Source organism: Austrofundulus limnaeus, unplaced genomic scaffold, assembly GCF_001266775.1.
Source record: "Austrofundulus limnaeus strain Quisiro unplaced genomic scaffold, Austrofundulus_limnaeus-1.0 Scaffold29, whole genome shotgun sequence".
In the NCBI taxonomy this organism is placed as follows: domain Eukaryota; kingdom Metazoa; phylum Chordata; class Actinopteri; order Cyprinodontiformes; family Rivulidae; genus Austrofundulus; species Austrofundulus limnaeus.
Window position 1 is genome coordinate 2,089,664 of NW_013952431.1, and position 13,464 is coordinate 2,103,127.

General features: G+C 38.0%; 1 protein-coding gene across 1 annotated transcript in view; it reads right to left on the bottom strand.

Annotated features, from left to right (window-relative positions):
- Positions 1–34: 34 nt before the first annotated feature.
- tlcd2 (TLC domain containing 2) overlaps positions 35–13,464 on the bottom strand; it is a 26,225-nt gene continuing 12,795 nt past the window's right edge. The window contains exons 3-4 of the mRNA XM_014005191.1: positions 10,587–10,688; positions 35–2,416 (exon numbers count right to left, since the gene is read on the bottom strand). Of these exons, the coding sequence (XP_013860645.1) occupies positions 2,036–2,416; positions 10,587–10,688 (483 nt within the window). The 3' untranslated portion in view covers positions 35–2,035. The remainder of the gene's footprint in view (positions 2,417–10,586; positions 10,689–13,464) is intronic.

Genomic DNA, 13,464 nt, shown 5'->3' on the forward strand with positions numbered 1-13,464 from the left:
ATTTTCAAAAGATACTGTCTGTATAGAACAGCAGTCAGACAAATCATTTAAACTTTATTGTCACATTAAAGTGATGTTATACAAACTTAACAGGAGATTCAATTACAAAACATTCTTACTAAAACACAAAAAAAATAAAACTGTTATTTTGTTCCATTCAACTGTGATGATACAAAGTTGTTGTTTTTTTACAGCCGTATCCTGAAAATCTCATTAACAATGTTAGCCACAAATATGTTCTTACAGTTTTGGTAGAGTTGTATTTGGAAATAAAAGCCAGAAACACAAAAGGGAAATGGGGTGTTAGTTTCTGAATTTGGACTTGGCTGAAACAATTGGTGTTATTTGCACAAATTTGACATATTACGCATCTGAAATCATATTAAAAAACAACTTCAATCGTCACCAATTATCTTCATAACAACCACTAAGCTGCCCAAAATATTTAATTTGGAAAACAGACCAACACTCTTGACACAATGCAAAATGGGGCAATTTTTTTTTTTTTTTTACAAGAGGCCTGTTTTCTGCCTGAACCATAAAAATTCAAACAGGTTTCGAGTGTAATGCCTCCTGATCGGCTGCAGGAATAAGTGCACATGTTTACACCTCAGGAACGTTTTCTTCCTATGTACAGTTTCTACACTGAAATAAGTTTGTAATAAAGTTAGACCACATCTTAGAGCTTAAAATTACAGTCACTGAGTGAAGAAAACAACAGTCAAAAACGCCTTTCAGCAACTAAATGCATCATATAGCTACAATAATAAACTTTATTTTTTTACTCTTCAATCCACAATTTGTTTTAAGTAAAAATAAATTACAAATGCATACAATTATTGAACACTGATGTTGCACAAAAGAAAATATGTTTCAACATTGTGTCAGATCTGTAAATAGATGATTAGTGTTGGAAGAGACGGTTGTGTTTAACAGTCCACAGATCTCAGATCTGCTTGTTGTTCCTCTGGAAAATCTCCATGTCTGTTTTTATTTCTTAACATTCTTTGAATTAAAAAGGCATGATCTTGGAAAAAAATAGTTACAATACACAAACATCTGCGGGTTTTTTGGCTGCTTGGAGTTGGAGGTCACTGCGGTGATGTTTAGGAATGTGCTGCCCTCTAGCGGTCATGCAAAGAATAGCAGCTCCTCTTCTGTCTGAAAGCTCCTACTGCAGACTTAAAGTCATGGTGGTGTTTAAAAAAAGGCTATTTGTATCACAGCATTTTAGCCAATATGCAGTTTGTTTACCTCTTAAATCACAGGGTTTAAGTCTGCTTGCACGAGGAAAAAGCCTTACAGACAAACACAGACCAGCTTAAACTAAGTACAGGTAGTATGATTGTACTTTGTAATCATAAATTACTATACGCCTGATTAAACTATTCAGAATTTTTTTGTCTTTAATATGTAAAACAAACCTAAAATTTGCTACAAGTTGCACTGATGTTAAATTAAAATATGTTCTGCTTCATTTAAAGGCTTCTTCAAAGTTAAACTCAAAGCAAGGGTTTGTCCTACTGTATCGTTTTCTCTGCTTACTTTACATTTTATTTGCTGAGAGTGAACAGAGTACCACCAACAGCGAATCATGAGGGGTAGAGGTAAAGAACTAGAGCAGGTTCTGAGGTAGCAGGCATTTCTTTTGTCGAGGTGCTTTGGCGGTAAACACGTCATTCACCTCTTAACAGGTTTAACTCGGCTGTAAATAAAAAATAACACCGCAATATAAAAATAAAATATTATTGTGATGTAGCTGAAGATGTTTTATTAACCGGAGGCAGAAGAATTTGTTTCATGTCCTCAGTTTATCACCCAGTGGGACAATAAGGCGTTTGGTGTAAGCAATAAAGGCCTCCTGTTGTTTTACACCTGCAGCTGACAGGAAGAGGTTTCTTTCAGCACAAAAGATGTGCGCTGTAGTTTAAAGAGAGGTCGTTTGGTTCTTCATACAGATATGAACACATTCTTCCATCTGCATATGCAGGTGTCCGTCTCAGCCACTGGGTGCAAACGAGGAGCGACGAGAGCACTATGTCTCCTTCTCCTTCTTGCCGTCCCGCATGCTGCTCTTTAAAAAGTCGCTCCTGAGCAGCCGGCAGAAGAGGATAATGTTCATGGCCGTCATGATGGCCATTCCCACGCTGCCCAGCGTGTACGCCACGAGGGGCACGTTGTCCCTGTTGATTACCAGCCAGCGGGTCATCCAGGCCAGCGTGTTGATCCGGAAAACCACGTACGTGCCCAGGTTGATCATGCTGTTGATGCGGTGAAGCGTGCTGGCGGCCATGTTGGCCATGCGCAGCATCTGCCTGAAGTGGAGGAACACAGAGTTGATCTCCACCAGCAGGGCCACCACGGCGAAGCCCACGTAGCGACACGAGACGACAGAAAGGCCGAAACAGGTGATCACCTGCAGAGGGGGACAGAATAGAATATGCTTTCATACAGATTACGCGACGACTAAATATGACAATGCATATAAACATTTGCACAATCGTTTCAAAGTCCAGCAACTGATAATTTGATGCTAATGTGCTAAAAATATTAAGCATTTCTTTTAACTGATACTAAAAAAAGAACTTCACAAGTTGCTTAACTTTCCTCCTTTTAATGCAGTGGTAAGACTGCTTTTTTGTGTAAAGGTTCTTGTAATATTATGACTTTAATATTACGATTTTATTTTCAGAATATTATGACTTTTTTCTTGTAATATTATGATTTTATTCTCGTAATATTATGAATTTTTTCTTGTAAATTACGATTTTTTTCTCGTAATATTATGACTTTTCTTCTCGTATTAATTTTTTTAAAAATCTCGTGTGGCCCTAATACTCTGTTGTACATATGAAAGGTGACCACAACTTGTTTCTGCTGAACAGTGTAATGAAAGTTTGAGAAATAATCTCCACAAGGGGGCAGTAACACTGTTAAACCCAGATCAGAAACCTGCTTTCACACTGAATGATTTGGACAGAAACAGGAGTATATCAAAGCAGATGGATTTCCACAAGAGCTTCTTTTATTTACTGTGGTCTAAGACTCTTTACCACTGAGACGTTTACAGACAGAAAGCAGAGAAAATAAAAAGCAACAGTTCTAATCTTCGGTGGGTGAGTGCAGGAAAGAAAGATCTTGTGTGTACGTGTTTCATGTCACATTTCATACATGGTTTGTTGGTGAACCAACAGGACATGTGAGGAGTGGTTATTCTTTGCAGCACTTTACATTAAGATTCAAAGGTTGGGTTTATTGGGCTTATTTTATTTTCTGCGAAAACCTCAATCTTCTGTGTTKAAACAGTCTTTTGAGGAGAAACCTAAACATGTTTTTATTTTTTATAGTGCCCTTATTTCCTTGTTTTTGTGTGTGAACTAAAAAAAAAAAACAACCAGTAGTGTAGCTAAAACCTAGTTTAACAATCAACTTCAACTGAAAATTAAAGATCTTTTCAGGGTTTACACAGAAATCAAACTGTGTTGCCAGCTTTTAATGACAAACTAAGTAGAACTGATGTCAGTGAACGCACCTTATTCAAAAACAACATGCCTCTTTACAAACAGCTATGTAGTTTGTTTTTTTAACTTGTTTACAAGAAAGTGGGATCACACCACTGGTCAGTCATGATCATGTGGCATTCTTTTATGAAAACTCATGATGAACAAGGTGTATTGGGACATCCTGTGATTTAAATAACGGAAAAGTCAAACAGTCAGTACACTTATAGATTTATGTTAAACTGCAACCTAAATGTGTTTTATTTGCTGTTTATTAATTTTTTCTGTCTGCCATCATTAGTTAATTGCATGAATCAACTAATCTGATCTGCAAAGATAAAATGAGACAAAACACCAGACTGCAAAGGTCAAAATGAATCCTTATACAATCCTATAATAAGATGATTCTTTAACGCTTTGAGTTAATATACAATATTTTACAGGAAAGTTGGTACAGATCAAATCCGGTCAACATTTGGCTAATAAACCAGATGTTCCTGTAGGTTTCTTAAACAGATAAGATGTTTTGCTCATGTCTGCTTTTATTGTTGGTTACTGTCTTTTATTGGACTGTGGGCATTAAATCAGCCAATGACAGTCAATTATAACCCATAAATACACACCTAACAGCCATTAGACCCTCAGTTAAATATTTAACCACAAAAACCATCAACCTGAAACAACTAATCTGATCCACAAAGATAAAACAAGACAAAACAAGACTGCAAAGGTCAAAATGAATCCTTATACAATCCTACAATAAGATGATTCCATAACACTTTGAGTTAATATATAATGCGTTGAAGAAGGCCAGTACAGCACAAATCTGTGCTACATTTGGCTAACGAGCCAGATGCTTCTCAAGGTTTCTTAAACAGATAAGATGTTTTGCACATCTGGGTTTATTGTTGGTTACTGTCTTTTATCCATCAGCCAAGCACATTAAGTTATAACCCATAAACACTATAATACTGTAACTGTTACAAAAGACCCCAAGTTCAATTATATTTAATCTTGTAAAGCCTAACAGTCAATGTTAAACACAAGAAATGAGTTCAAACTTGACGACCCTAACAGGTGTATCTTGTTATTGGAGGTAAATAATTGGGACATAAGTGCTGTAACCGTCTAAGGATATCAGTTAACTGCTAATTTCATAATGAAATCAAAGTTCAAAGGAAACATATATTCCCAAAATTAATGGTACAATTACTTTTATACCATTTCATTGTGTAAAAATCTTTAAAGCAATACAAAACTTGACTAGTACCACTTTAAAATGTTTCTAAAAAAAGATTTCTAAACAAGTTTGTCTTTCTAGTCTCAACAAAGGATGTTAAATTTGAATATTGACTTAAAATCGTGATGCAAAATCCTACAGTTTGGTTGCTAAAAAAGGGTCACTAAAACCCAGACAAAAAGGGCTGAAAAACAAAGTGTTTGCTTTCTGCACCGTACTCCCCATGGGTTCAATTAGACAAACACTAAACCCTGGTGAGGGACCTTCAACCACTTTGAACTTTCAGGGGACAAACACTGGGTGCAAAATGTGGTGGGTGAGCAAATAAGAATGATAGAGAACAAAACTCAGTTTCACATAAGTTATGATAAAATGGGCAGCAAATCAGAACCAAAATGTGGGATAAAGTTTACACACCCACACTTACAATGATGGCAAATATGGATAACCATCTGTGCCTGAACTAGCGTGAAAACCAGGACTTCCAAATAAACCCTGCAACACTTGTACCAGCATGACTCACAATTTGTGACAAAGTAAAAGCTGTGATTAAAACCATCTGGGCTGGAGGTCAACATGAGGATAAACGGCCCGTTCATTTTTTTTAATTTTATTTTATTTTTTTTTTTGGCTGCACCTGCTAGGCCTCTGCAACCAGCCTTTCCTCATTTTCAGGTTGCAGCCTGTTTGTCCGGAAGTTTTTAGGGCTTTCGTCACTCACGAGTACACTCACATGAGTACAAACTCATCTAACGCATCAGTCCTTTTATGACTCAACAGAATCATCCAGCTATTCCACCTATTTCTTTAAAGATCGTGGACGTAACAACAGTTTTCAAGTTTGATAACTTAGCTAATGGGTTAGCAGCAGCTATTAGCCTCTTGTTCGACAACAGAAACGTTGACTCTCATTGCACTGTTTGAGGGCAGGAGCACAGCGTTGTCTTTAACAATTTATAAAATGTTCTTGGAGCTTTTCAACATCTTTGGACGGTCACTAGCTGACACACTCTCAGCAGGGGACTGCTTGGAGAGTTAAAAATTAGATAGTGAGAAGATCACCAGCGAGCGAATCTCTGATAAGAAAAATATGCAAATATGGAAGAAAACTGTTTTATGGAGTTTAACTTGTAGCTCTGGTTCTTTTACAAGTGAATTAAATACAAAATGTCAACAGAAACTGCACATAAATCACAGTAGGTGACTAAAAAACATCTATTTTGTGCAACTAAATTTTTACATTTCAGTTTATTTATTTATAACTTAATGCACTAATGTCTACATATGCATTCCACATGGCCCATTCAGGATTCAGAAGAAACAAGACCAAAYGGACTTGATTTCCAGGCTCTGACTGGCGAAGAGAAAATGGCCTTTACTCAGCCACGTTATTTTTAGAAACTGTGGCAGCGGACGGTATTTTGTGACTTTATTTGACTTATTTGCCCACCGTTGTGTTGTGTTTGCCTTGGAAATAACAATGCAGAAGTTTCGGGCAGCGGCACTACGATGGTCCTGTCCACAATGAGGCAGCACACAAAGCTGTATCCAAAACCACAGAGACTAACTGGACCTGAGTAGAGTTGAAACAAGTGAAACTGCACAATGGAAAACCACTCAACAGGACAGCCAGCGCTTCCTTAGTGCAGACCATTAAAAGGCAGGAAATGACCCAGTGATGTTAATAAAAAGAAATCCCTTCGACACTCAGCAGAGATGTCAACCAGATGGTGAACGTGGACCAACAGTAAGGTGATAAACATGTGGTAGGGGCTATCAAAGGCTCAAGTTCTACAAGAGATAAACTGAAGAAGAATTACAAAGCTAGAAAACAATTTCAAGAAATGATTAAATGTGCGATGTATTAAATGTATAAATGAGAAGAGACACATGGCTGATTTGAGAACTTAAAATTGTCTAAACTACTGTCATGAGGTTTGTGTTAACGCCCGTCAGCTGACCTCTGCTTAACATACCACTTCAGTGTTTCAATGTCACAGATAACCAATTAAAACAGTGCACAAACATTCCTATTACGGGAAATAAAATTATTTGTTTGAGATCTGTGCAGCTTTTCATTTAGGAAATACTTGGATGAAGGGAATTCATGTATTAAATGACTTTTCAATGTAACTTTAGAGTGAGATTAAAAACTGATGACTTTTTTATGCTTGAGGCCTTCAGACAGGATGGGTTTACAGTTGGATGTGTGTTGGACATTTTTCATAAAAGTGGACATGAGAAAATAGGCATAACACTTATTAGGACCATGCCATCATCACTTAACTCAGATATTTCCTGCAGAGGATAAATTAATTATGTAACGAAGCTGTTCAGTCTTTTCTTAACATAAGACATCATGYTTTTAAATCCTTCTTTTTCCAAATTTAGATCATTCACTTGGGGTCTATTTAAAGTGTAACTGCAATGCTTTGGTCTGAATTATACCAACCTTTTTCACCCCTTTTCTGAGGCGTGTCTCAAAAGCAGCTGGTTTTGATACAGTTCCTTTAGATTAAAACAAGGGGCTTCACACCTCGCATCCCTCCAGCTTCCAGACCGATCCACAACTTATTTGTCAGTTCTGTCGCAAATAATTTGACATAAAAGTTTTCTCTATTGTTTTGTGAACGAGTTGTAAAATATGACCCAAAAAGAATACAAAAGACATCTATGCAGCACTGGTAAAGACTAAATTAAACTTTTGTGCATATCTAGAGACTCCAAGTACACAACAAAATGCATTTAATGGTGAAAAAGGTGGATTTTTTTAATGATGCATTCCCTTGAGATAAATGAAAACTGACAAGTCTTGCGTCGGTACAGGAATCATATTAGTTAATTTTTACAAACGTGGAAAGACAGTAAAATATTCACTACTACTCTAGCACCTTTGCCTAATTTGTCTCATTTTCATTGACGTTTTTATCCAAATTGACGAACAAAAAGCCTAATTTGCAAGCCAAAAAGCAAATTTTGTTTCATTCATAATTCTGTTCTGTTAATTAGCATATTTGTAATTTTCTTTAAAATAAAAATATTTTTTTAAGATTAAAAAAACATCCAAAACAAGAGTTTATGAAGCACACACGACTGTCATCATCATCAAAACACCTTGATAATTGCAGGAGAAATGTCATGTTTGCTGTGAAACAAAACAGAAAACACACAATGGAGGACTTCATCCACATGACACTGGGCTATTACATGCTGACACACACACACACACACACACATTGTTCTGAACACAAATGAATGTTCTGTGATGTTCCCAGAACAGCTGGACTTCATCCAACTTTATTTAGCGGTTTTCATGCTTTGGTTTTCGGGTTAGGCGTGGCACGCAGAAGCAACGCATATTTTCTACCTTGCATTTTTTTTAAATAACTCGCAGCTCATCGAGCAGCAGGTGCGTTTTTTCTTTAATCAAATCTCACTGACGATATCTCTGCTGACAGCGTTTCCATCTGCCGGAACAAATTCAAGTTCTTTAACTTCAAGCCTCTTTGGAAGTTGAAGCATAAATTAGGATTAACAATGGCTTCTTTAATATGTGGTCTAAAGACAAGAACACAAAGCTCAGTTAATTTGGTAGCTCTGATTTCATGATCTGTAACCTTGAAGTGCGCTATGATGAGACAGAGCTGTCGTATAACCATCTAGAAAAGGCGCACTTTCTTATAGGAATTTCTGCTCTTTATAAAATGTAGCTCATTTCTTAATGTGAGATTCTTGAACTGTGCCAACATTCCTCTGTTCCTGTCTTTCCAGCCACTGTTCCTCATTGATCAGTCACGTCTACCTGATGGTATTTGTCTTCATTTGTAGCATTCGTCTTAGATAATGAAATATTTCTGCTCCCAAAACAATGTATGAGAAAATTCCTGCGTATCATAAGAGATAGGCGGGGAGGTGGAGTCAAAGTAGGCGGGAACAGGGATGATATCTGGAAGTTGTCCCAGGATGAGGAGAATAAAACTAAACAGTGTTTGTGATGTATGGAGCAGGACTGCTGCACAGATATTTTTGTGGGTTGTGAGGCCGAGGTCATTTGCAGAGGTTTTTGTTTTTGATGAAGCAAAAAATGTGCATCATCAGCACTTTGAGAATATTTTGTTTTTGAAAGCTTAGCCACTGTGAAACTGTACTCGTGTTTTTAGCAATAGAGGCACTAACACTCCTCTATTAGTTATTTATATTAAGAAAACAGAACCAAAATTAGAGTTGCCACAAACGATTATTTTTATAGTCGACTAATCACTGATTACTTTTTTCGATTAGTCGACTAATTGGATCATACGTTAATTCGTACAGCTTATCGCGCCAGAATGCAGCTGCTATTATATAACCATCATTAGATTTTAGCTATATGCTAACTAAAAATAATTGCTGTGGAAGGCAAGTTCTGCCTTGCAGATATTGCACAAGTTTCTCTTTCATGTTCTTAAAATGATCCCACACTTTTGAGCTCCGTTGTCAGGTAGCCATGATACCAGAGCCTGTCTGTATAATGTCTTGTGACGTCCACGGCCTACCCCAATGACCACTACTGCACATGTGTGTCAAGGACAGAAAGGCAAATGCGGCAGTGGAAGGTGTCAAAGCAGTTTGGAGAGAAAAACAAACATGGCAGCCCTAACCAAAATAAATTATACAGGAATCAAAATCTTAAATAAAAATGCAATGTGTATGCCATAGAAACTAATTAGTAAAACTGTCAAACAAATATGCTTTAATTAAGAGAGATGGATGCTCTGTTTCATCCAGTATTCCTCTAAAAATGCATCATAAAGTCACTCTGATGATGTCTTCTAGCTGAGACCTGTTTGTTCTGTCCACAATAAGCCAGGTGACTCAATCACAGAGATTACTGGTTTCTCCTCTGTGCACCTGAGTTTATATTTAAAGATGCTGAGTTGTGCATGTTTATTACATTTGATTTGTGTTCACAGGAAGGCACAGCTGTACAGATAGAGAGGTCAGTGTGTGGTTTTCTTGAACAAGACGTTTAAGATACTCACAGAAACATATGACAACTAGCCTCTTGTGCCAGAGAAATAGCATGATCTGTACATGCATGTTCTATGTTCTAATCCTGTTAACATTTTTCCTCTCCTTTTTCATTTTAGTCTTGGCGTGGTTCAACAAGGTGTGTCCACATGAAGAATGTAAGAGGCGTGGACGTCCTGCAATAAACACAAGTTTGTAGGGCAAAGTGTGACAGAAGGACAAACTGTGTACATGCAACCCCTGACAAAAAGTATGGAATCACCAGTCTTGGATGAGCACTCATTCAGACATTTCATTCTCTAAAACAAACAGATCAAAAACATGATACAACTAGAAGCACTCGGAGAGTGCAAACCTCCGCTAAGACCAATTTCCCCCATCCTGTAATAGAGTAAATGCACAAAAGCAGAGATGGAAACACATTTGCCGAATAAGTTCTGACGTAGCGAACATGTAAGCAGGCAGCACGGGGTTTCTTCCTGGTGGAGTGCAATGTGAAAAAAAAAAGTCAGACTCGTCACACAACGTTTTTGATCGTCTAACTGGTCCCGGATTAAGCTCCTAAGTTTTCACCAGTCACATTCCACCGTGTAAAACATCTGTTTTATCCCCTTTTATGAGTTTGTAATGGTTTGACTCTCTTTATAAAGTGCTTCCTGGTACAGTCGGCCCATGAAGTGAGTGGGTTTTTAAAAAATTTTTTTTTAATTATTTATTTTATTTTATTTTTATGAAGCAAGTGATTGAAACAAAATACAGTGTGAACGCTTTCAGCACAAACAGTCCCACAAACTTCAGAGCAATCACAGAATGAAGTTCTTATGTGGAGGGGGTACCTGGTTGATCAGCTGTTCCTGCGGACAGTCCAGCTTCGGCTCGGCTGGACCCTCCTCCCGCTGTCGGTGTACTGTTATCCTCGTAACGTGAAGAGAATCACATTTATTTTTGTATGTCTCCAGACAGCATGTAGCCTGGCCTTTGCCTTCCTACGCAGCTCCGCTCTATTCTAGTTTCCCTTCACTGCTCCGTCTGGGACTTCTCCCATTGAGATGGATTTCGCTGGCAGATTTTTAGCCGGGCCAATCAGAGAAGAGAACGTCAATTTTCTGCGCAGTGTCTGCTTGTAGTTTATTTTAACTGGGCCAATCAGCAAACAGAAGGAGGAGTTTTGAATGACGTCGATGTTCTGCTCAGTGTCTGCTAGTTATTTTAGCATACGGCAGTGGAGGAAGTGAATGAAGCCAGTCCGTGTTGATAAGGCTTCCAGATTAAATTAAATTTGTCTGACAAAGCAGCAGCTCTCATTTACAGCCACCTCGTTTGGCTCGGTATATTTCTCCTCTCAGTAGGGTTGTTTACAGCACACGCAATTTCTGGTTAGCTTCTTAGCTTAGCCTCCTTCATACCGACAACACACACATGCTTCAGCAGAGGCCACGCCTCCTGCAAAAAATTGACTCTCTATGCAACAAGTCCAGACCCTTGTACGAAGCAAAGTGAAGGACAGGGTCTGGTTTAAACCAGGCTAGACAGCATGTCACATCACCAGAAGTAGTTGATAACAGAATAATCAAAACTTTCCTGATAGTAGACATACTGGGAGATGTAGTCCCAGCTAGTTTGCCACCTGTACTTCCTGTTTCCTACAGGTATGCGTCTGACGTAATGACACTGCATAGCCCTACTGATTCGCTTGAATTAAAAGAAAAAAAATTCCTGTATCTGCATCGTGATATGGAACGTCACCAAAATTTAAAGGTGTGTTCCTTGGGCCAGTACCCACATGTGGTAAAAATGTCATGACAATCCGTCCACAAGTTTTTGAATAATTTTGTCCACCGACAGAACGACAGACAGACAGACAGACAGACAGACAGACAGACAGAACGACAGAACGACAGACAGACAGACAGACAGACAGACATATGGGACCAAAAACATTACCTCCTCCCCTTGGTGGAGGTAATAATAAGGTCATTCCAAAGTACAACTTGTTGGCTTTCAGGAACACTCAAAGAAATGAAGAGAAAACATTGTGGAAGTCACTGAATGTTACTTTTATTGACCAAGCACAGGGAAAAAGTATGGAATCACTCAATTCTGAGGAAAAAAGTATGGAATCATGAAAAACAGATAAACAAAGGACCATTCAAAATGCATCACTAGTGTTTAGTTGCACCACCTTTGGCCTTTATAATGGCTTGCAGTCTCTGAGGCATGGACTTGATGAATAACAAAACAGTATTCTTCATCAATTTGGTGCCAACTCTCTTTGATAGCAGTTGCCAGATCAGCTTTGCAGGTCGGAGCCTTCTTGTGGACCATTTTTTAAATTTCCACCACAGGTTTTCAGTTGGGTTGAGATCTGGACTATTTGCAGGCCATGACATTGACTGAATGTGTCTTTCTCCAAGGAATGCCTTCACTGTTTTTGTCCTATGGCACGATGCATTGTCATCTTGGAAAATTATTTCATCACCTCCTATTGCAGTCTTGTTCTTGTTTGTTTAGGTGTCGATGATGGTTTTCTTTTAGCTTTCCTGTATTGAAATCCCATTTCCTTTAGGCGATTTCTTACGGTTCGGTCACATACATTGGCTCCAGCTTCCTCCCATTAATGCTTCATCTGTTTAGTTGTACTTTTTCAGTTTTCAAGACAAATGGCCTTAAGTTGTTTGTCTTGATGCTTTGATGCCTTTCTTGGTCTACCAGTACACTTGGATTTAACAACCATTTCATGCTGTTTGTATTTGGTCCATATTTTGGATACAGCCGACTGTGAACAGCCCACATCTTTAGTAACCATGTGTGAAGAGTTACTTTCTTCAAGAAGTTTCACAATCCTCTCTTTTGTTTCAAGAGACATTTCTCTTGTTGGAGACATGGTTCTTGCCACTCCACTTCGTCCAGCAGCCCTCCAAGGTGTCATGACTGCAGGTGTTTTTAAGACTAACAAGCAGATCTAATCTGAGGCAGGTGTCCATTTAGGGAAAGGAAATTGACTGTGTGTGTCCTTACTTTCTACCTCCAATTTGAGTGATTCCATACTTTTTTCCTCAGAACTGAGTGATTCCATATTTTTTTCCCTGTGCTTGGTCAATAAAAGTAACATTCAGTGACTTCCACAATGTTTTCTCTTTATTTTCTTTGAGTGTTCCTGAAAGCCAACAAGTTGCACTTTGGAACGACCTTATTATTGTATCATGTTTTTGATCTTAGTTTGTTTTACAGAATGAAATGTCTGAATGAGTGTTCATCCAAGACTGGTGATTCCGTACTTTTTGCCAGGGGTTTATTCTTTACAAATCAGTCCTCAAATCTTTGTTGTGCTGTCTCAGACAACAAAGAATGGAGAAAGGATCAGATTGGGTTCACAGTTACTGATAAAATCGGACATCCATCTTTCTGAGGGGCATAATACGAAGCACATACTTAAATATATAAATTATTATAAATTAAAAACAAACGCCTAAACTCAGTGCACTGAATATAGCTGCTGTTGTCATTTTAATCACAAAATGTGTATTCATGGATATATTTTCACTTATCTATTGGGCTGGGTATCGCCTAGGACATGACAATTTTCAATACAGTGCAGCTCAATTCGATGTTGAAATCAATACATATTGCTTTATACTTACTGCTCAATGCCACTGACTCAACAAAACCAGCAAAATTTTATAGAAATATATATTTATAATTATATAACCCAAA